The sequence below is a fragment of the Nyctereutes procyonoides genome, unplaced genomic scaffold, assembly GCF_905146905.1.
Source record: "Nyctereutes procyonoides isolate TBG_1078 unplaced genomic scaffold, NYPRO_anot_genome, whole genome shotgun sequence".
NCBI classification, from domain to species: domain Eukaryota; kingdom Metazoa; phylum Chordata; class Mammalia; order Carnivora; family Canidae; genus Nyctereutes; species Nyctereutes procyonoides.
Window position 1 is genome coordinate 34,664,068 of NW_026575049.1, and position 24,045 is coordinate 34,688,112.

Consider the following 24,045-nt stretch of genomic DNA (forward strand, 5'->3'; position numbering starts at 1 on the left):
TATGAGGCAGGAGGCAATGCTCACCCCCACCCAGGTCTCTCCTACAGAGAATCTGAGAACAAGCCAGGGCTTCATTTCAGCCCTAAGCATCCAACAAGGTTCAAATCCACTCCGCTGAGAAGCTACCTGAGTTGTGTAATTTACAGAAAAATCAAATTATGTAGAGGCCTCTTATAATTGAGGGTAATTTAGGAAAGAACTTTCCAAAAATGGCAGATTTTATAGCCGTGTTACCATTTGGAAATGGCCGAGGTCATTTTGTCATTTAGATGCTCTTCTCTGATTGAAACAGGCCAGATGATAGTCACACAGACTGACACAGAAAAACCCCATTAGGGCACTGAGCTCACTACCTGGAGTTGAATATACTGCGTCAAACCAGGCTTCCTGAGACAAGGCAAGTGCCCATAAAGATAGGCTGAATGAAATGTGTGGATGAAGCCATGTGCTTGATGGCATCACATTTCCACCACACAGAGAGGGGTTCTTATTAAACAGCTACTCTGGGACGCCTGGGTGGCTCAGTGGTTGAGCGTCTGCCTTTGGCTCAGGGTGTGATCCCGGTCCATAGATTGAGTCCCACATCAGGCTCCCTGCAAGAAGCCTGTTTCTCCCTTCCCCCGCTGTCTATCTCTGTGTGTGTCTGTCATGAATGAATAATAAATAAAATCTTTTTAAAAACCCAGCTATTCCTAAAGCACTTTGCGGGGGGGGGGGGCGGTATGACAAACTTAATTGCAGGAGAAGTTTAAACTTAATGGCCCTACCTGCCTGTTGCAGGATATGCGTTGAGTGTATAGGTACTCACATATCACACACATAGAGGCACCCATGGCCTTACCAATCATCATGTCCAGCTTCTTAATAACAGAGTCAACAAGACACATAACATAAATCAAAATTTTTAGGAAGTGCTCACAATGAATACCTAGTAGCATCCAGGCAAGAGGATATCGTTATATCTTATTACTATTCAACGAAATTCTTAGTGTGCACCTGTGCGGTGTCTGAGCCTGTAGTACAGGGTCCCTGCATAGCTCAGATCCCCTAGGAAAAGTCCCAGGTCACCTAACTCAACTCCGACCATTAACACCAACTCTTCCTCAGTACACTCTCAGATGCTTTTTGATACATGATTTCAAAACTCACAAAACTCCAAGACTGTATTGTGTTCCTATTTTACAGATAAAGAAACCAATGCTTGGGAGGATCAAGTAATGGCCCCAGGTCATACACCTGGGCTGGGCTCCCCCATTCCTGCAAGCATCCAATTCTCTCCTCTGACCCAAATTGTGTCTGACTCTGGAGTCCCCATCTGTCCAGGCTTGATTGGAAATCTGACCAGGGCACCTTCCCTGCTTAAAAAATAATAGAGGCACTGGCCATGGTGAAAGAGGTGGCCCACTATCGCTGGATTTAGCAATGGGCTCGCTCATCTATTGTAATTTGCAATTAATAATGAAGCATTCTCCCAAGCGCTGCATGTAAGATCAAGTTCATGTAATATTTCATCTTTGCCAGCCAGCTGCCATTCTGCTAGGCTGACAGTAAGTAATATCTTTGCATAAGGAGCCAGTCCACAACTAAATCAATTAATCCCTCTTTGGCTGGTAGCAGCTGTTGGGTCAAAACAAGATAATTAGATGGACTCGTCATTTACCAGGTGGTTGATAATGAAGGGATTAATTGCCCAGAGTTGGAGGCTATGCAATGTCTGCTCTTTCCTGCCTTCACCAGTGTGTCGGACCATCAGCGTTGGTCTTCCCAAATGAAAATTTGGAAGGCAGAGAGCCTCTTCTTTCTTTGCACTTATTCAAAACTGGAGCTGCTCCTTCTGCAGTGCTCATCTGATGCCTGGCATGGAACAAGTCTGGATTCTCCACCTTAAGGGGTTCAAAGCTCTCTGAGTGATCCTTATGAACAGCCAGGGTTGAGAACCCCAAATCTAGTTCATTTTGTAGAAGAGATCACTGTGGCAAGGAGGGGACATGCTCTGCCTTTGAGAAGCCCCGCCACTAACCAGTGGCTTGACTCAGAAGCAGCAGCTGGCTTGTAAGTTGTACACTATCACCTGTGGGCTCCCTGGGACCACCAATCCTGCTGGCGGGTAGACAACCCAGACAAGCTGGATTCAGCAGGCACCAACCTGCCCTTCTTGTTGTCTCTCCAACCAGATCCCTGCACCGTTCCTCACTCTGGCCACAAACCTCCTCACCATTCTCTAAATGTGCCATAAACTATCCTATAGGGGCCACGCTCCTGTCATTCTTCCCCTCCTTGATGGTGTTCCCTCTTCTCTGTTGGGTGAAGTCTGATGTGTCTTCAGAGGCCTAGCTCAAATACCACCCCCTGTACAAAGCCCCCCACTTGCCTTGTACGTTAAAGGGTTGATTACTCCTAATTCTCCCATAATTGAAAAGCTCCTACTGCAAGGCATTTATCATGTCCTATTACCTACAGGCCTCTCCTCCCCATGTCTTTTTCTTGTTTATCCTCTAAATGTGTGCAGAAGAAAGTTTGGCAAGCACTGCTGAGAAAGCTGTTTTAGGTTGGTGCTAGAAGAGCCCCACCCTAACCCCCTTGGATGATTCAAGCTTTTATCAATCTAAACTTAAAGCCCGGGACGCCTGGGTGGCTCAGTGGTTGAGCGTCTGCCTTGGCTCAGGGCGTGATCCGGGAGTCTCAGGATCGAGTTCCGTATTGGGCTCCCTGTGGGGAACCTGCTTCTCCCTCTGCCTGTGTCTCTGGTCTCTCATGAATAAATCAATAAAATCTTAAAAAAAAAAAACAACCTTAACCCGCCCCCCACCCCCAGCAGAGTTCCTGAGGGTGATTCGTGCTGAGCCTGGCCACAGCCAAGAAACAAAGGCCTCTCTCCAAATGTCAGGTTCAGTAAGCAAAAAAAAGAAACTTCAGTTGTTTATTGGACATCTACTGTGCATGCCACATCACTCCACAAGCCTTGGTTCCTGACTTTGGGAATTTTACAACGATCCTGAGCACATCCGTCTCAGCTTGAGTCACTAGAAAAAAGAACCTCAAGGAAGCATTTTTTTCCCATCTGGAAAAGATGAAGTGATAGGTTCTCATCCTCCTACAATCTCGCCAGGTCAGATGGACCCAGACGGGCACTACCACTTAGGAGCTATGTGATCTCGGCAAATTGCTCAGTTCACTGAACTGCAGATTTTAACTTAGCTGAAAAATGGCATTCAACCTTCCTTTTTGGGTTGTTACGAAGATTCACTGAGATATGTGTAGAAATGTCTCGAACAGTGTAGTATAGTATGGTATAGTGAACGTAGGTTATATTTTCAATGAAGAATAACTGTTCTTCCTTTCCTCCTCTCTCGATCCTTCCTCCTGGAGCCTACCTTACTTATGGAGAGGTGAATCTACTTTAGCATATTGAAGACTAGACCAATAAGGTCCCATCAAATAACTTGTTTTGTCCTGCAAAAAAATTTTTTTTGGCCTCAAACAATTCACCCAGAATACCTACAACTAGATCCCTCAAACATGGACTGGCCCTCATGGACCCTTAGAAATGGCATAGACAGTTGGATCTAGTGCACTCATGCAAGCCTTCTAGACTTTGTGTTTATGAATTCCTGGTCAGCCCCTGGGCTGTGCATCTGTCTTCTCGGAACGTGGTAATCACAGAGCAAAGCTAAATGCTAAAGAAAGCACCAGGCAGGGCAGGGCTGAACCACATGAGTGATGCTGTGAAGATTTCAGGGAACCCACAAGAGGACCAGGAGGTGGGCGAGGGAGAAGGACAAGCTGTCTCGCTCTCGCTGGCATTTTGGGGCAATTATGCCCTATTAATGGCTGACAACACAGCTCTGCCCTGCGAGTCTGAGCTGAGCCAGGGCGGCCCACAGATGTGCTTGGCCCACAAATATGCAGTTGGCAACTCCTGAACTTTTGGTGACTTGACACCAGCTGATCTGATCGGCAATTACATTTTATTTTGGGGCCAGGAGACAGCAGAGAAGCAGGGAAATTATAAGACATCAGAGTACAGTTTTTCTAAGAATACCAACTATAAACTTTTTTTTAACCAATTGTTGTTTTAATGGTTAGGGATTTGTGAAGCACTAAAATAAGAAAACCTTGGACACAAAAATCAGATTATAGCCAATTTCCTCAAGGGGGCTTTTAAGCCTTTGTCCAATAAAAATGTGAGTGTGATTCTGCTGTTGTTTTAGAGGGGAGACAGGGTAATTCCTACCAAGAGAACTTTGCCAGTGACAGTGAGTGTAGCATACATGGATTTGTAGTTTCTCCCAAGTTTGAATCTTTGCTTCCTACTAGCTGTGTGGAATAACTTTCTGGGCCTCAGTGCGCTCCCATTCAGGAAATGGGAATATTAGACCTAGCTTGGGGCTTATTAAAACCATTCAATGAGTGGTTTAGAATCATCTAGATAACAGCTGGTCTATAACACCAGTACAGGGTAACTGAGATGGTGCCTTCTTGCTCTAACATTGGTTTCTTATCTATAATAAACAGTTCCGTTTTCACCATCATAGATCAAACCCAAATAACCAGTCAGCATAAAATGGGGAAATGGCATTTCTAGGAGCAGTTTGGTTTCTAGCAATTACAGGGTTTGTCATCCACCTCTGTGACAACATCAGTCCAGGCTTAGCAGCTTCAACAGCTTGGCTCCTTGGGAAACATGAGAAACCACAACCATGCCCACTTGGGTGCAAAGTTAGTAAATCTCTCATGAACACAAAAGTTAACAGGGGCCCCTGCTCCCTTCTCTCCTGACGCCCAGCCCACGTCCACCAAGACAGTGTCTCTGAGGCACTGCTGACTGTATTTGCGTAGGAATGGAACATAATTGCAGCTTGTAAAGGAAACCAGCCTAAGAAAAAACATCTCAGGCAACATCCCGAGGAAACAGGGAGATCTTCCTGCAGGGACATCTTCCTGGTTGCCAGAGAAGGGGGTCAGACAGCTTGCCCACGACATTCTTGATGGAGGTGACTCACCCCCCCACCTACACCCTCACACATGGCTCCCAGAGCTGCCTCTCCAGCCCCATCTTCCCTCCCAGGTCCTAGGCTCCTGCTAAATGAGCTTTTCACCCAGAAAACAAAGTATCACCAGAAGGAAGAGAGGACCTCTACCCAGGAAGGTCGTCGATCCTTTGGTAGGTTTACAAATGGACCAAGCAGGGTCTCCCTTTCCAGCCAACTCACTCATGTCAACTCTGGTATGACAAGAGGAACCAGACCTGGAAGGCTAACCACACATGTCCAGCTAACCCCCTTGTGCCCAGAGCCTGGCACTTGTAATAGCGAAGAAACAAATGGTGAAAGAGTGGATAAAGCCAGGAATAAACAAACTCTACAGGAGGCACTGGTCAAAGTACATCTTTTCATGCAAACCTACAAGGCAGGTATTGTTAACACCATGTTATAAATGAGGGACAGCAGTGTAAGAGGAGTTAAGAAGTATCTTGCCCACACGCACATAGCTAGGAAATGAAGAAACTAGGCTTTGAACCCATGTCTGATTTTGAAGTCAAGGCTTCCAAAATGGAAACCACCCTCATGACCGTGATAATGACAAATGTTTACATAGTCCCTGACACATCAGAGTTCTAACCTCCCAACATTCCAGAGACGTGGACTCATCACTAAGCTGCACAACCAGTGGGAGGTGAGGTAGGGATGTGAACCGAGGCTTTCATTCTTTCAGCCACAGATATTTGGGGGCACCCTCTATAGACCAGGCCCTGTGTTAGGCAGTAGGGATCCAACACTAAGCAGCCCAGACACAGTCCACAGACTTCCTGTCCAGAGGAGTGTCTACCTCAGAAATAAACTCTTCCCATGATACCAGATTCTGCCCATAGAATTTCCCCAGGAAAACAGGAGTGCTTCAGCAGCTGTACTCTGAAAGGGAAAATGATCTGAGAACAGAGCACGTCAACAAAAAGACAGGAATGGTTTGCATCTCAGTAGCCTATGCTGTTCTCAACATGGCTTACCAAAAAGCCTACCCTTTGCCCAGGCCAGTTCTGCCTCTTCTTAAGGACAGGTATGTGAACACGCTAGGAGACTTGCCTATCATGATCAGATTATTTGGGTGCCAAACAGAACCCAAATATCAAATTCCCTGCTGAGTCACCAGAGAACGCAATAAGGAAGCCTCAGGCAATCGGAGTTTGCAATTACGTAGCTAATCAGGCCTCCTCACACTATAACTCTAGCGAAGTGGGGCTAACAGGATAGTGAATTCATCTGGTTAGGCCACCCATGATGGCCACCCGGAGCCCATTTTGCCAGAAGGGAGTGCAGGTGAGAGGCAGGGAGGCTAATGTAGATCAGCAAGCTCCCTTTGCAAGACTTTAAGGAATGCAGTGTCTTTGAGGACATGCATTATCTTTGTTTACCAAGCACCTTAGCCCACAGAAATACTATATGGAGAATGTGAACACAAAATAAAGCTCAGAGACTATGGCCAAAGCTGTACATTTTTTTTTTTCTTTTCTCAACAGCAATCAAAGGTCAGATAATGGGCCACCAGTTATTCACTCACCATTTCCTGGTATCAAGTGCTAATTACCATTCCCACAGGAGAACCAGCCTTAGAGTCTCCCCATCAAGACCCACACACCCGGGATCCCTGGGTGGCGCAGGGGTTTGGCGCCTGCCTTTGGCCCAGGGCGTGATCCTGGAGACCCGGGATCGAATCCCACGTTGGGCTCCCGGTGCATGGAGCCTGCTTCTCCCTCTGCCTGTGTCTCTGTCTCTCTCTCTCTCTCTGTGTGACTATCATAATTAAATAAAAATTTTAAAAAAAGACCCACACACCCCATTGAGGCCATAGCCGTAGTGACCAGGCCTCTTCCCTTGGCTCTTAGCTTTCCACAAGGGCACATTACCTTGGTTGAAAGTTCTTTTGCTCAAAGAGAAACTCTTCAAATCAATTTACCACAATAGTTGCTTAACCAAAAGCCACCTCACAGAACTGTCTCAGTAAACTGGTTCAGGGAGGTTGAATTCTTGGGGGATCATGGACTTCAATGAACTGATGAGGGAGCAGAATGGCAGGTTCACCCACATGTGAACCCTTGGTAGTGCTAAGGAGAACACTGGCCAGCTCCTGGCTCTATAATTTCAGAGTCCTGTTGCTGGCACCCATGACTATGTGGTTCTCAAACTTGAGCAGCTCTGAGAACTTAGTCCAGCACTGCACAGAAGCTTCTCTCAAATTCTAAACCCCTCTAGCTAGAATTTCAGAGCCATTTTACAGAGAGAAACAAGAAAGTAATCACTGAAAGTAAAATATCAGGCAGTGGAAGTTTCAAATCCCCAAGGAACCAAATATTAGAGTTTTTCATCCTCTCCTCCCCAAAATATTGATGCATGGAGACCAAGCCAAGAAAGCAAGGAAGTTTCCAGGGCTTACTTGAGTTGGGTTGTAGAGTTCCTGCAGGGGGCTTCGAGACCCCTTCCGGCAGCAGATGTCCACACCAAAGGGGTTCCTCCGCATGACTGTGGAAAGAAAGTGAAGGCTCATCAGAAATGAGGAACAAATCCTTATAGTCTGACAAAGGAAAAGGCACAGAGGTGGGGGAAGAAGAAACAGGTAGGAAAAGAAGAGAGAGAACCAGCAGTCAGGCACCTCCACACTCAGGAAGACAAAAGTAATGCTACATATTTTTCCCAGCAAGTTTCTAAGAAAACAAGACCGGCATCTAAAACTCACTGAAATGAAGCTACTTACAAAAGACAGCCTAAAGGTTGTTCCAAGAGAGTGGGTGTCCCCAGACCCGGGCTTGGGGGTACATGTCACATTCCACAGCCTCCTCCCTCAAGGATCAATTACCACCTCTTATTCCCACCCTCCAGCACCTGGCCCTGGTCTCCTGAGCTGTGCCTCCCACCAACCAAGTCAGACACCAGGGCTCCCTAAAGCCTCTTGTAAATTAGGTTATGTTTAATGAAAATATCAAGTGGAGGCAGAAAGGACAAGGGTTTGTGGTTCTAAACAGACAGAGGTGGCAGTTACAAGTAATAAAAAAGGGGGAAGGGGTGCCTGGGTGACTCAGTCATAGGCTAAGCATCTGATGCTTGATCTCAGCTCAGGTCTTGATCTCGGGGTTATGAGTTCAAGCCCTGTATTGGGCTCCACACCCAATAAAATAAAATAAAAATAAAATAAAAAATTTAAAAGAGAATTAAGGGAACTGCACAAAAGCCAACGGCATTGAGGACACGAAGAACTTTTTTTTTTTTTTTTAAAGGTTTTAAGCAATCTCTATCCCCACTATGGGGCTCAAACTCACAACCCCAAGATCAAGAGTCTCACACTCCACCGAGCCAGGCAGGCGCCTCCACAAGAACTATTTTTAAGTGGAAAATGGTCTTTTTTCACTCTTCTTGTTCACAAAACATCCTCATTCCAGGCAGTCCTTCCCAGATCCCAACACAGTCACCTGTTGATAATTATTTGTTGAAGGAAGGGCGGTGTGGAGGAAGAAGGGTGGCATGGAGGAGGGAGGAATGAATCAATGAGTGAAAAAGTGTTTTCTTCTCCCACAGGAGGCAATTTTCTTTTCTTTTTTTTTTTTTTAAAGATTTTTCTTTTTATTTATTCATGAGGTGGGGGGGCAGAAGGAGAAGCAGGCTCCATGCAGGAAGCCCAACGTGGGACTTGATCCTGGGACTCCAGGACCACACCCTGGGCCGAAGGCAGGCACTAAACTGCTGAGCCACCCAGGGATCCCCAGGAGGCAATTTTCTTGTGGAATGACATGGTAAGGGTGTAAGCAGGACAAGGAAAGCAGATTCATCCACAAGCCTAAAGAATTCGCCCTTATGTAGCAGCAGCACAGCAGACAGCCTAGGTCTGAATTCTGGCTCTACCACATACCAGCTGGTGACCTTGGCAAGGCACCTAACCTTTCTGTGCCTGTTTCTTCAGCTGTAAGATGGGGATGAGGATCTAACTCCCTGGGTTGGCTGTGAGGATTAAACGAGATACTACTATCTGCAGAACACTTAAACCAGGGTGCTGGCCAAAAGGTATTTCTTATAAATTTCTTAAGGGGATCAAACCGCACAGTGGATTTGCACATAATAATTACTGACAAAAACCGCTTACCCCCTGGGGGGGAAGGGGAGAATTTCTCTATTCTTGAGCCATCGAACAAGCTGATGGGAAGCTGGCAGACCTCAAGCTGGGCTTTGGGCTTCTCCAACAAGAAAGCCACAGAAGCCTGGGAGGGCTGGTTGAAGGGGGGGAGGGGCAAGCCCAGGCCCCTCCCTCCACTTGGAAGCCAACCCAAGGTCAGAAAAGTGAGGAAAGCCATCTCTGCAATTACTTCTGGAAGTTCTCCAGGTGAATCAACTCTTTCTCTGGCAGTTCTCCTTTGACTTGTCACTTTGAGTCATGTGGAAACCCTTCTAGGCAACTGGAAGCTGCATTTTCTCTCTCCTTGTCCTTTACCTCCTAGAGCAGGGTCAGCACACTTTTTCTGCAAAGGGCAGGTGGTGCTTTGTCTCTGTGCCCTGGATCTCTGGGGCACCTTCTCAGCAGCCACAGACAACACAGACCCGAACGGGCATGGCCAGGTGCCAAGGCAATCTCATTGGCAGATGCCAAAACCGAATTCCATGTCATTTTCATGGGTCAGGAAATCTTCTTCTGTTCCCCCCAACCCTCCAACCGTGTCACAGACACAGGCGCTGGGCTGGATCTGCTCCATGGACTGTAGTTTGCTGACCCCTGCCCTAGAGAACGGTCCCAAGGATGCCTGGAGTCAGTGCAACAAGCCCCAGACACATTCTACGTGCCCCACACAGCCCTCTCCCGGGAGGCGATCTGCGGGCAAATGTCCACAGAGAAAAGCCGGTAGAATTTGATTAGGCTGTGCTGGGGGGAAACACTGGTTCTTTGTCCCTCCACGGCTGCCTGCAGAAGAAGGGGAAAAATCCACGTTGTGTTTTTCTTTAATTTATGGCTTCATTTTTCATTTCCACCAAAAACGAGGTAAACTGTTAAATGCACGCAAGTTGCCCTCAGTGCACAATGACATAGCAACACTTCGAAGGAGAAAAAACAGCCATAAAACTTGTAAAATTATGCTCACGCCGTGCAAGATTAAACTCTCCCCATGGCGGCAGACGGGCTCACTGAGATGCTGGCTTGCAGGACCGCCGGGGTGAAAACCCTACCATAGAGTCCATTAAAAGTCAGCTTTTATGGGGGGCAGTATTCTTTAATTGGTTTATTTTTCTAATACAAGACCTTTAAAATGCTTTGACCGTGTGGGGCCTGCAACTCAGGCCCTTTCCCAAGGCTGCCTGCCCCCTGTGCCTCTGCCAGCCCCGGCCACGTGTGCTTCGGTGGGTGCCCTGTGAATCCGCGTTGGCACCCGGGCCACAAAGACCAAAGGGGCTTTGTGTGCTTTTTATGAGGACAACAATCTTACTATTTATCGAGTGCGCACCGTGTGCCAGGCATTTGGTGAAGTGGAATCCTTCCCACGGTGAAGGAAGTACCTGCGTTTTATAGGTCTTTGCCTCCCTTCACTTCAGAAACGTGACCAAGGCTAAGACCATGGGAGTGGAAAGCAGCCACATGAAGACTCAGACCTGACTGCTAGGCTCTTCACATCCAAACGAGAACAGTGAGGACCTACAGTGTGCCTAGACACAAAGGAAGGCTTGGCAACGATGCGCGTAAGGATTGTGTTCACCACCCTGTGTGTCTTATGAGAAGTGGCATCAGAGAAGGTTTCAGCGACTGAAACACACAGACGGTGACGGCTAGGATTTAGAGTGCTCACGGCACACCAAGCAGTTGGCACATTTAACCTACACAACAGCCATATGAAGTGGGTACCACCACTGTCCCCACTTTATGGATATGGATACTGAGGCACAGCAGAGGAAGATAAGTTGTCCAGGTCTTGTGGGAAGAGGTTGAAGCGTGGATTCCAACACAGGCAGCTCAAACTCTTAGCTGCCACAATGGACCAATGGTCAGGTGCCAAGTCCACCACACATCTTTCTAGTTTGGCCCAAGACTGAGTGGGCTAGCCACCTCTAGGGCAGGAGATCTAAAATGGAATCCAGTGTCATAGGAGTTATTAAAGTGATGTGACATGATGCAACAGCCAGACTATTAACTCACAGTTACTACTATACTCCATTCTTTCAACAAACTTTTCTCAAGCACCCTTGGCATGCTGGGCATGGACATGGGGGTATAGACTCTCGCCCATCTTCTTTTTAAGATTTTAAGGCAGAGGGAGAAGCAGGTGTCCTGTGGGGAGCCCAATTTGGGACTCGATCCTAGGACCTGGGATCATGACCTGAGCAGAAGGCAGATGCTCTACCACTGAGCCACCCAGTGCCCCAACCCTCCTCATCTTATTCACATTTTTCCCTGGTGCTTGCTTGGCACACAGTAGGTAGGTATTCACAAAAGCCTGTGAATGAGCTAGGATTTGAGGTTTCGTTCATAAGCATTTGGACAGGCTGTTTTATGCTACAGAAGGAAGAAACTGCCAGTAGTATCCGACTGCTGTTAATTTTTTTCCTTTGAAAGTAAAAGGTCCGGTGATCAAAAGCCCTAAGAAAGGAATCCCTGAGGACATTTGACAGTGGCCTTCTGTCATCCACCCATCACCACGGGTTTTATTTAGTTGCACGTGTTTTGTTTTTGTTTTTTCCTTTCTAAACTCTAATCAACAAAATTCAATACCATTTTGTAAGAATCTAATTGGCTCAATTTATAGCAACATTTCTTAGACCCAGGAACATTTCTGTATATTCCAAGACAACATAAAAGAAGCTAAAATCAGACTCAAGCCCCAGTGTTTGTTTTACTACGACGAAGAGCACACTGTTCTGAAGTGGACACTCCACTCTAAGTAAACGGACAGCAGGTGACACAAAGTCGGCTCACAATAAAGGAGCAGAGCCCACCTCATCCTCTGAGTGGCTCCCTGTGACCTTGCCTGTGGGTCTGGGTGGAAGGGAGCCGCTAGATTGTTAATTCAGGTCTGATGATGTAAAACTGAAAGGCTCTGGAGCCCTGGGTGTGAACTGACCTTTGATGTGTTTTATAAAATGGAAGATATTTGGGATACTCAGGGATTACAGTCCAGCTCCATCAGTTTACAGAAGAAACTCAGTTTAAACACTTGTGTAAGCTCCCCAAGGTAGCTAGCAGCAGAGCCCAGGACTGGAACTCAGGTCTTATAAAGTACAGCAAGAGTTAATAATCATCATGACAACTACGATTCATTGAGAATTTATCATTCTACCTGATGCCTGACATATGCTAAGCCTTTTTCTCGTGTTGCTTCATTTACTTCTCATAAAAACCCTCTATCTCAGAAATAATGCATGACAATAATATCATTTATTCTCATTTTACAGTTGAGCCGACTGAATCCGAGAGGTTAAGTAACTTGCACAATTCTACCCCGAAATTAATACTACACTATATGTTAACAAAAAAAATTTTTAATTAATAAAAGTAGAATTTTCTGTGTCTCTGTGAGATAAAGTTTTATCTAAGGGAATCTGAAGCTCTTTGAATCCAGTGTGTATTCAGCACATCTTCATGCCCAGATGGGTTCAGGTTTTTGCACTCCCTGTTTGCTCCTGCTAAAGAATTAAGAATCAAAACTCATGTTTGGAATCTGAGGGGTTCTTGGCTCCCATCTGACCACTCCCAGGCATTTTCAGAGAGGAAAACGTGGCCCAGGGAGGGGTCGGGATAACCCAAGTTCCCACAGCAGAGCTGGGAAAGAAGGGCCAAGCCTGCCCTGTCCTAAGCCAGCTCACCCCTCCACCTCTGAGTCCCAGGCAGCCCAGACCCACGGCTCTCTCATGGGCCCCCTCCACACGCCCTCTGCCCAACTAAGTACTTGGCACGTAATAGGGACTCAGCATGTTGTGTGAAGTGAATGAGATAACACAATAGGTCAAGTAACCAGAGGGTTTAAGAGGGACATATTTTTTAATAAATTAATTTTTATTGGTGTTCAATTTACCAACATACAGAATAACACCCAGTGCTCATCCCGTCAAGTGTCCCCCTCAGTGCCCGTCACCCATTCACCCCCACCCCCCGCCCTCCTCCCCTTCCACCACCCCTAGTTCGTTTCCCAGAGTTAGAAGTCTTTATGTTCTGTGTCCCTTTCTCATATTTCCCACACATTTCTTCTCCCTTCCCTTATATTCCCTTTCACTATTATTCATATTCCCCAAATGAATGAGAACATACACTGTTTGTCCTTCTCCGATTGACTTACTTCACTCAGCATAATACCCTCCAGTTCCATCCACGTTGAAACAAATGGTGGGTATTTGTCGTTTCTAATGGCTGAGGAATATTCCATTGTATACATAGACCACATCTTCTTTATCCATTCATCTTTCGATGGACACCGAGGCTCCTTCCACAGTTTGGCTATTGTGGACTTGGCTGCTAGAAACATCGGGGTGCAGGTGTCCCGGCGTTTCATTGCATCTGAATCTTTGGGGTAAATCCCTAACAGTGCAATTGCTGGGTCGTAGGGCAGGTCTATTTTTAATTCTTTGAGGAACCTCCACACAGTTTTCCAGAGTGGCTGCACCAGTTCACATTCCCACCAACAGTGTAAGAGGGTTCCCTTTTCTCCGCATCCTCTCCAACATTTGTTGTTTTCTGCCTTGTTAATTTTCCCCATTCTCACTGGTGTGAGGTGGTATCTCATTGTGGTTTTGATTTGTATTTCCCTGATGGCAAGTGATGCAGAGCATTTTCTCATGTGCTTGTTGGCCATGTCTATGTCTTCCTCTGTGAGATTTCTCTTCATGTCCTTTGCCCATTTCATGATTGGATTGTTTGTTTCTTTGCTGTTGAGTTTAATAAGTTCTTTATAGATTTTGGAAACTAGCCCTTTATCTGATATGTTATTTGCAAATATCTTCTCCCATTCTGTAGGGTGTCTTTGAGTTTTGTTGACTGTATCCTTTGCTGTGCAAAAGCTTCTTATCTTGATGAAGTCCCAATAGTTCATTTTTGCTTTTGTTTCTTTTGCTTTCGTGGATGTATCTTGCAAGAAGTTACTGTGGCCAAGTTCAAAAAGGGTGTTGCCTGTGTTCTCCTCTAGGATTTTGATGGAATCTTGTCTCACATTTAGATCTTTCATCCATTTTGAGTTTATCTTTGTGTATGGTGCAAGAGAGTGGTCTAGTTTCATTCTTCTGCATGTGGATGTCCAATTTAAGAGGGACATTTTTTGTTAAAGGGTTATCAGGCCAAACCACTTACTAATAGCAAAAGAACAAAGAATATAAGTTCAAAGTTGGTTAGCTAAGAAAACATCCTCGAAATTACTTAACTGGCTTCTTAGTCAAAGGAATTAAGACAAAAACATAAGGCAAAATGAGTATGATCCACTCTTGGGGAACTGCGATGTGCCCTAAATGAATTCTACAAGCATTCAATAAATGCTGTATTTTATTATGTCTCTCCTCTACTCCCTACCACTGCTCTAGAGGTAGGTGGTACAGGCCCATTTTAAAGACCAGGAAACTGAGGTTCAGAGAGGTTGGAGAATTCCCACAGTGACATGGCCAGTGAACAGCAGAGCTGGGATCCCAACCCACATTTCTGTGGGTGCAAACCCTGCGTGCTCTTCCCCGGTCCTCTGAAATGAGACTTGCTATAGTTAATAGAAGTTGAAATTGGAGAGGTCAGGCAAAAAGACAATCCTGAGTATTGACCCAGTGTTCTTCAACTACCCAGACTTCGGGGGCTTTATAAAACATTCAGCTCTCTTATATTTGCAGGTGATGTTTCAGGAGCCCCAAAGCACGGAGGGTCGGAGGCCCAGGGCACTGGAGTTCAACCGAAGCTATCATTAATACCATCACCAAAATTTAGTTTTTCAACTTGATATTCTCCCCTTCTCAGTTCCGACAATAACCCAGAGCTATTCGCTATCATTTCCAGATCTGTTTTCCTTATTGGAGACTGTACCAGCAACCACTAAAAACACAGAGGTATCTGGGGTTTATTAGATTTGGAAATATTCAGAATTATGATAGCTAATTCCCAGGTCAGTATCCTTTCGCTACTGTAAGTTCCACCAAGCTCCTACTGCCCAGCCTATGGAGGTGTTGGCAGAACTAAAGTGAATTAAACTTTTGGCAGATGAAGGTCAAGGGTATAAATCCAAGAATTAGGTGAAAGCACTTGACATAACTCTGGATGAGGAAAGTCACAGCTTTATCTGAGAGCCAGAAGATTTACTGTCATAGAAACCTTCCACGGAGAGACTGTGACACCGAGCCTTGAAGAATATACCACATGCACTACAACACTGACCCACCGGAAGAAGAACCCAGCCATCAGACATATTTAACAAACCCAACGGCCTCGGCAATCAACGCACCCCCCTTCTTTTAGACAATTCTGGCCTATCTGCAAAAATGTCCTCAGAGCAGAGGTTTGTGCCCACATCCAAAAAGCACAAGGTCCTTGCCCAAGGGCAAACCAGCTGTCAACCTGACCGGTTAATGGAGAATCAGGCACATGTAGGACAAGAAAGGCCTTTAGAGGCCATCTAGTCCAATGGCTTTCACACAAGAAAAGAGAATCAGTATTTATGATCAGAGAAAAGTACCCTCAGAATTGGTTCTGAGTGAGCAAGACAAATGGCAGGATGCGAATCTCAAAAATGATCTTCCTGGACAGTAGTGTTTGAGTCCACTTGAGAAAGCACGAAGAGGTGAAAAGAGAGGAGGTGCCAGGCACTGAAATGTTAAGAAACCCCAATCCAATGGAATTGCTCCCCCAGCCCCATTCTCCGGGGGGGGGGGAGATGGGCATCCAGAAGCATACATGACTCATTCAAGGTCACAAAGCTATAGATCTCCTGTCCTTTCACACCCAGTTCACATGTGATGAACTGATACTTTCTAGTCTCTTCTATTTTTTTTTTAAGGATTTTATTTATTCATTCATGAGAGACACACAGAGAGAGAGGCAGAGACACAGGCAGAGGGAGAAGCAGGCTCCATGCAGGGAGCCTGATGTGGGACTCGATCCCGGGTCTCCAGGATCAGGCCCTGAGCTGAAGGCTGCACTAAACCACTGAGCCACCCGGGCTGCTTTCTATTTCTTTTAGTACTTGTCCCAACTCATTAGGCCCCGTGCACTCACTGTTCCATCACCTCTAACACTCTTTCCTCTGCGCTTGCTCACGTTATCGCCGCCACCGCCACTACCACCACCCCTGCTACCACACTAGTTAACATACCTGTCTCTTCTTTCTGTCTTCCCTCTGTTTTGTTTTTTATTCTTTTTCAAGGCACCCGCTATCTTTTTTAGTTTAAATGCTTTGTTGGCTACTGCCTATTGCTGCCACAAGACTATAAAATCCATGAGAGGTGGGATGTGGATTATCTTATCCACCATGATATCCTCAGTACCTAAATGAGTGCCCAAAATTCAGCGCCTGGATGAATGAATGAACAAATGAATGCATGAATTTGAGCTCTTTCCCCAAAACATAAGAAACCAGACCATTTAAGAAACACAGTTCCCCTCATCCAATGTCTTCAAAACCTGCCTGGTAAGAGTCTTCTGAGGTCCTTGTGAAAAAGGCATACATCCCCTGCCCCTCTGAATCAGGCTCCCCCAGAGAGAGGCCTGGGAAGCAAGCAAGGAGGTAAATGAGCACCCCAAGGGATTCATGTCTCAGAAGGATCTGGGGAAGCGGGACCGGCCAGATGGGAAACACAACAATAGGGTACACAGATGGTGTACCTGCAGGACAATCTGGAGAAGGGGAGGCGGGGGGACACTCTTTCCAGCTGGGGCCAGTGAGTTCAGGGGCCAGGGGTGGCGGGGGAGATGTCAAGGGTATGTGCTTACCAGGACCAGGGGGAGCCTCACTGTGAAGGGTGTACCGACTAGGCTGAGGGCTCTTCATTTACTTGTACCTAACTCATTCCAAAAAGAATTTCAGGCCAGACTGAGAAACCATTCCTTTGATTCTGTAGTCCAGATGGAGCCCCTGATAGACGATCTTTGAGGTGGAGAATAACACAAATGGGGTTTTACCCATTTTTTTTAATTATGGTAAAATTTACATAACAGAAAATGTACCAGTTTAACGATTTTTAGGTGTCCGGTTCGGTAGCATGAACCGTGCGTGGCACATTCACCACGCCACGGAGCTATGTAACCATCACCACCAATCGTCTGCAGAACTCTATCTTCCCAAAATGAAACACTGTGTCTGTTAAACACTAACTCCCCATTCACCTCTCCTTCCTGCCCCTGGCAAGCACTATTCCACGTTCTGTCCCCAAACTTAGCTATTCTGGGTACTTCACATTAAGTGGAATCATACAGTATTTGTCCTTTTGTGCCTGGCTTGTTTCACTTAGTACAATGTCTTCAAGGTTCATCCATATTATAGTGTAATTCAGACTGTGTAAGTCTTACAGTCAGTGTAAGTCCTTTTTGAGGCTGGGTAATATTTCATCGTGTGCATATACCATATTTGACATACCCAGGCATCCGAGGGACACCTGGGTTGTTTCCACCTTTTGGCTACTTGGAATAGTGCCGCTATAAACACAGGTGCTAGAGGAGGGGCAAGACGGCGGAAGAGCAAGGTCCCCAAATCACCTGTCCCCACCAAATTACCTAGATAACCTTCAAATCATCCTGAAAATCTATAAATTCGGCCTGAGATTTAAAGAGAGACCAGCTGGAATGCTACAGCGAGAAGAGTTCCCGCTTCTATCAAGGTAGGAAGACGGGGAAAAAGAAATAAAGGAACAAAAGGCCTCAGAGGGGGAGGAGCCCCGCGAGGAGCCGGGCTAGGGCTGGGGCGAGTGTCCCCAGGACAGGAGAGCCCCGTCCCGGAGGAGCAGGAGCTGCACCAACCTTCCCGGGCGGCAAGGGGCTCGCAGGGAGTTAGAGCAGGACCCAGGAGGGCGGGGATGCCCTCGGGCTCCCGGGGACACTAACAGACACCTGCGCCCCGGGAGAGTGCGCCGAGCTCCCTAAGGGCTGCAGCGCGCACGGCGGGACCCGGAGCAGCTCGGGGGCCTCGGGCGGCGGCTCCGTGGAGGAGGCTGCGCGGCCGGGAGCAGCTCGGAGGGGCTCGGGCGGCTCTGCAGAGCAGCGGCTGCGCGACGGGGAGCGCGAATCCAACAGCGCAGGCCCCAGAGCACAGGGCGCCGGGACACAGCCCAGGATCCGGCCTCCCCCCGGGACAGGCAGAGGCCGGGAGGGCCCAGGACAGCGAGGACGCTCCTGCCCCGAGCTGAGCAGATCAGCGGCCCCGCCCCGGAGCCTCCAGGCCCTGCGGACGGAGAGCCCCGTAGTTACTGCGGGGGCGGACTCCAGGGCTCCAGAGCTGCCGTAACCACTGTGGCTGTTCCTCCTGGGGCCTCACGGGGTAAACACCCCCACTGAGCCCTGCACCAGGCAGGGGCAGAGCAGCTCCCCCAAGTGCTAACACCTGAAAATCAGCACAGCAGGCCCCTCCCCCAGAAGACCAGCTGGATGGACCAGTTCCAGGGGGAAGTCAAGGGACTTAAAGTCTACAGAATCAGAAGATACTCCCGCGTGTTTTTTGTTTTTTTTCTTTTTTCTTTTCTTTTTGATTTCTGATTGCTTCCCCCACCCCCCCTTTTTTTTCACCTTTCTTTCTTTTTCTTTCTCTTTTTCTTCTCTTTTTTTTCCTTTTTTTTCTTTTTCTTTTTTCTCTTTCTCTTTTCTTTCCTTCTCTCTCTTTCTCTCCTTTTCCCAATACAACTTGTTTTTGGCCACTCTGCACTGAGCAAAATGACTAGAAGGAAAATCTCACCTCAAAAGAAAGAATCAGAAACAGTCCTCTCTCCCACAGGGTTACAAAATCTGGATTACAATTCAATGTCAGAAAGCCAATTCAGAAGCACTATTATACAGCTACTGGTGGCTCTAGAAAAAAGCATTAAGGACTCACGAGACTTCATGACTGCAGAATTTAGATCCAATCAGGCAGAAATTAAAAATCAATTGAATGAGATGCAATCCAAACTAGAAGTCCTAACGACGAGGGTTAACGAGGTGGAAGAACGAGTGAGTGACATAGAAGACAAGTTAATGGCAAAGAGGGAAACTGAGGAAAAAAGAGACAATCAATTAAGGGACCATGAAGACAGACTAAGGGAAATAAATGACAATCTAAGGAAGAAAAACCTACGTTTAATTGGGGTTCCCGAGGGCGCCGAAAGGGACAGAGGGCCAGAATATGTATTTGAACAAATCCTAGCTGAAAACTTTCCCAATCTGGGAAGGGAAACAGGCATTCAGATCCAGGAAATAGAAAGATCCCCCCTAAAATCAATAAAAACCGTTCAACACCTCGACATCTAATAGTGAAGCTTGCGAATTCCAAAGATAAAGAGAAGATCCTTAAAGCAGCAAGAGACAAGAAGTCCCTGACTTTTATGGGGACGAATATTAGGGTAACAGCAGACCTCTCCACAGAGACCTGGCAGGCCACAAAGGGCTGGCAGGACATATTCAGGGTCCTAAATGAGAAGAACATGCAACCAAGAATACTTTATCCAGCAAGGCTCTCATTCAAAATGGAAGGAGAGATAAAGAGCTTCCAAGACAGGCAGGAACTGAAAGAATATGTGACCTCCAAACCAGCTCTGCAAGAAATTTTAAGGGGGACTCTTAAAATTCCCCTTTAAGAAGAAGTTCAGTGGAACAATCCACAAAAACAAGGACTGAATAGATATCATGATGACACTAAACTCATATCTGTCAATAGTAACTCTGAACGTGAATGGGCTTAATGACCCCATCAAAAGGTGCAGGGTTTCAGACTGGATAAAAAAGCAGGACCCATCTATTTGCTGTCTACAAGAGACTCATTTTAGACAGAAGGACACCTACAACCTGAAAATAAAAGGTTGGAGAACCATTTACCATTCAAATGGTTCTCAAAAGAAAGCAGGGGTAGCCATCCTTATATCAGATAAACTAAAATTTACCCCGAAGACTGTAGTGAGAGATGAAGAGGGACACTATATCATACTTAAAGGATCTATCCAACAAGAGGACTTAACAATCCTCAATATATATGCCCCGAATGTGGGAGCTGCCAAATACTTAAACGAATTATTAACCAAAGTGAAGAAATACTTAGATAATAATACACTTATACTTGGTGACTTCAATCTAGCTCTTTCTCCCCTCGATAGGTCTTCTAAGCACAACATCTCCAAAGAAACGAGAGCTTTAAACGATACACTGGACCAGATGGATTTCACAGATATCTACAGAACTTTACATCCAAACTCAACTGAATACACATTCTTCTCAAGTGCACATGGAACTTTCTCCAGAATAGACCACATACTGGGTCACAAATCGGGTCTGAACCGATACCAAAAGATTGGGATCGTCCCCTGCATATTCTCAGACCATAACGCCTTGAAATTAGAACTAAATCATAAGAAGAAGTTTGGAAGGACCTCAAACACATGGAGGTTAAGGACCATCCTGCTAAAAGATAAAAGGGTCAACCAGGAAATTAAGGAAGAATTAAAAAGATTCATGGAAACTAATGAGAATGAAGATACAACTGTTCAAAATCTTTGGGATGCAGCAAAAGCAGTCCTGAGGAGGAAATACATCGCAATACAAGCATCCATTCAAAAACTGGAAAGAACTCAAATACAAAAGCTAACCTTACACATAAAGGAGCTAGAGAAAAAACAGCAAATCGACCCGACACCCAGCAGAAGAAGAGAGTTACTTAAAATTCGAGCAGAATTCAACGAAATTGAGACCAGAAGAACTGTGGAACAGATCAATAGAACCAGGAGTTGGTTCTTTGAAAGAATTAATAAGATAGATAAACCATTAGCCAACCTTATTAAAAAGAAGAGAGAGAAGACTCAAATTAATAAAATCATGAATGAGAAAGGAGAGATCACTACCAACACCAAGGAAATACAAACGATTTTAAAAACATATTATGAACAGCTCTACGCCAATAAATTAGGCAATCTAGAAGAAATGGACGCATTCCTGGAAAGCCACAAACTACCAAAACTGGAACAGGAAGAAATAGAAAACCTGAACAGGCCAATAACCAGGGAGGAAATTGAAGCAGTCATCAAAAACCTCCCAAGACACAAGAGTCCAGGGCCAGATGGCTTCCCAGGGGAATTCTATCAAATGTTTAAAGAAGAAATCATACCTATTCTGCTAAACCTGTTTGGAAAGATAGAAAGAGATGGAGTACTTCCAAATTCATTCTATGAGGCCAGCATCACCTTAATTCAAAAACCAGACAAAGACCCCACCAAAAAGGAGAATTACAGACCAATATCCCTGATGAACATGGATGCAAAAATTCTCAACAAGATACTAGCCAATAGGATCCAACAACACATTAAGAAAATTATTCACCACGACCAAGTAGGATTTATCCCCGGGACACAAGGCTGGTTCAACACTCGTAAAACAATCAATGTGATTCATCATATCAGCAAGAGAAAAACCAAGAACCATATGATCCTCTCATTAGATGCAGAGAAAGCATTTGACAAAATACAGCATCCATTCCTGATCAAAACTCTTCAGAGTGTAGGGATAGAGGGAACTTTCCTCCACATCTTAAAAGCCATCTACGAAAAGCCCACAGCAAATGTCATTCTCAATGGGGAAGCACTGGGAGCCTTTCCCCTAAGATCAGGAACAAGACAGGGATGTACACTCTCACCACTGCTATTCAACATAGTATTGGAAGTCCTAGCCTCAGCAATCAGACAACAAAAAGACATTAAAGGCATTCAAATTGGCAAAGAAGAAGCCAAACTCTCCCTCTTCGCTGATGACATGATACTCTACATAGAAAACCCAAAAGCCTCCACCCCAAGATTGCTAGAACTCATACAGCAATTTGGTAGCGTGGCAGGATACAAAATCAATGCCCAGAAATCAATGGCATTCCTATACACTAACAATGAGACTGAAGAAAGAGAAATTAAGGAGTCAATCCCATCTACAATTGCACCCAAAAGCATAAGATACCTAGGAACAAATCTAACCAAAGAGGTAAAGGATCTATACCCTAAAAACTATAGAACACTTCTGAAAGAAATTGAGGAAGACACAAAGAGATGGAAAAATATTCCATGCTCATGGATTGGCAGAATTAATATTGTGAAAATGTCAATGTTACCCAGGGCAATTTACACGTTTAATGCAATCCCTATCAAAATACCATGGACTTTCTTCAGAGAGTTAGAACAAATTATTTTAAGATTTGTGTGGAATCAGAAAAGACCCCGAATAGCCAGGGGAATTTTTAAAAAGAAATAGCTGGGGGCATCACAATGCCAGATTTCAGGTTGTACTACAAAGCTGTGGTCATCAAGACAGTGTGGTACTGGTACAAAAACAGACACAGAGATCAATGGAACAGAATAGAGAACCCAGAAGTGGACCCTGAACTTTATGGTCAACTAATATTCGATAAGGAGGAAAGACTATCCACTGGAAGAAAGACAGTCTCTTCAATAAATGGTGCTGGGAAAATTGGACATCCACATGCAGAAGAATGAAACTAGACCACTCTCTTGCACCATACACAAAGATAAACTCAAAATGGATGAAAGATCTAAATGTGAGACAAGATTCCATCAAAACCCTAGAGGAGAACACAGGCAACACCCTTTTTGAACTTGACCACAGCAACTTCTTGCAAGATACATCCACGAAAGCAAAAGAAACAAAAGCAAAAATGAACTATTGGGACTTCATCAAGATAAGAAGCTTTTGCACAGCAAAGGATACAGTCAACAAAACTCAAAGACAACCTACAGAATGGGAGAAGATATTTGCAAATAACATATCAGATAAAGGGCTAGTTTCCAAAATCTATAAAGAACTTATTAAACTCAACAGCAAAGAAACAATCCAATCATGAAATGGGCAAAGGACATGAACAGAAATCTCACAGAGGAAGACATAGACATGGCCAACATGCACATGAGAAAATGCTCTGCATCACTTGCCATCAGGGAAATACAAATCAAAACCACAATGAGATACCACCTCACACCAGTGAGGATGGGGAAAATTAACAAGGCAGGAAACCACAAATGTTGGAGAGGATGTGGAGAAAGGGGAAACCCTCCTGCACTGTTGGTGGGAATGTGAACTGGTGCAGCCACTCTGGGAAACTGTGTGGAGGTTCCTCAAAGAGTTAAAAATAGACCTGCCCTACGACCCAGCAATTGCACTGTTAGGGATTTACCCCAAAGATTCAGATGCAATGAAACGCCGGGACACCTGCACCCCGATGTTTCTAGCAGCCATGTCCACAATAGCCAAACTGTGGAAGGAGCCTCGGTGTCCATCGAAAGATGAATGGATAAAGAAGATGTGGTTTATGTATACAATGGAATATTCCTCAGCCATTAGAAACGACAAATACCCACCATTTGCTTCAACGTGGATGGAACTGGAGGGTATTATGCTGAGTGAAGTAAGTCAATCGGAGAAGGACAAACATTATATGTTCTCATTCATTTGGGGAATATGAATAATAGTGAAAGGGAATATAAGGGAAGGGAGAAGAAATGTGTGGGAAATATCAGAAAGGGACACAGAATATGGAAGACTCCTAACTCTGGGAAACGAACTAGGGGTGGTGGAAGGGGAGGAGGGCGGGGGGTGGGGGTGAATGGGTGACGGGCACTGAGGGGGACACTTGACGGGATGAGCACTGGGTGTTATTCTGTATGTTGGTATATTGAACACCAATAAAAAATAATTTATTAAAAAAAATAAAATAAACACGGGTGCTAAGTTGTCTTGCTCGGATGTGGAGCGTGAACCTGAGGGGACCTGAGGCTTTGGGGTGAGCATGCCGACTGGTGGCCTCTGAGCAGGTGGTCACAGGAGCCTGGCTGATGAGTGCATGGTCGGAACTGTGGCCTCAGAGCCAGCCCCCACCATGAGAGTCTATCATCAGCTTGC

At 45.6% G+C, this 24,045-nt stretch overlaps 1 protein-coding gene across 2 annotated transcripts in view; it reads right to left on the bottom strand.

The window, feature by feature from the left end:
• The window catches only part of CHST11 (carbohydrate sulfotransferase 11), a 260,020-nt gene that overhangs the window by 121,950 nt on the left and 114,025 nt on the right, over positions 1–24,045 (bottom strand). For both annotated transcript variants that reach the window (XM_055327793.1, XM_055327792.1), the window contains exon 2: positions 7,432–7,517. In XM_055327793.1, coding sequence (XP_055183768.1) covers positions 7,432–7,517 — 86 coding nt within the window. The remainder of the gene's footprint in view (positions 1–7,431; positions 7,518–24,045) is intronic.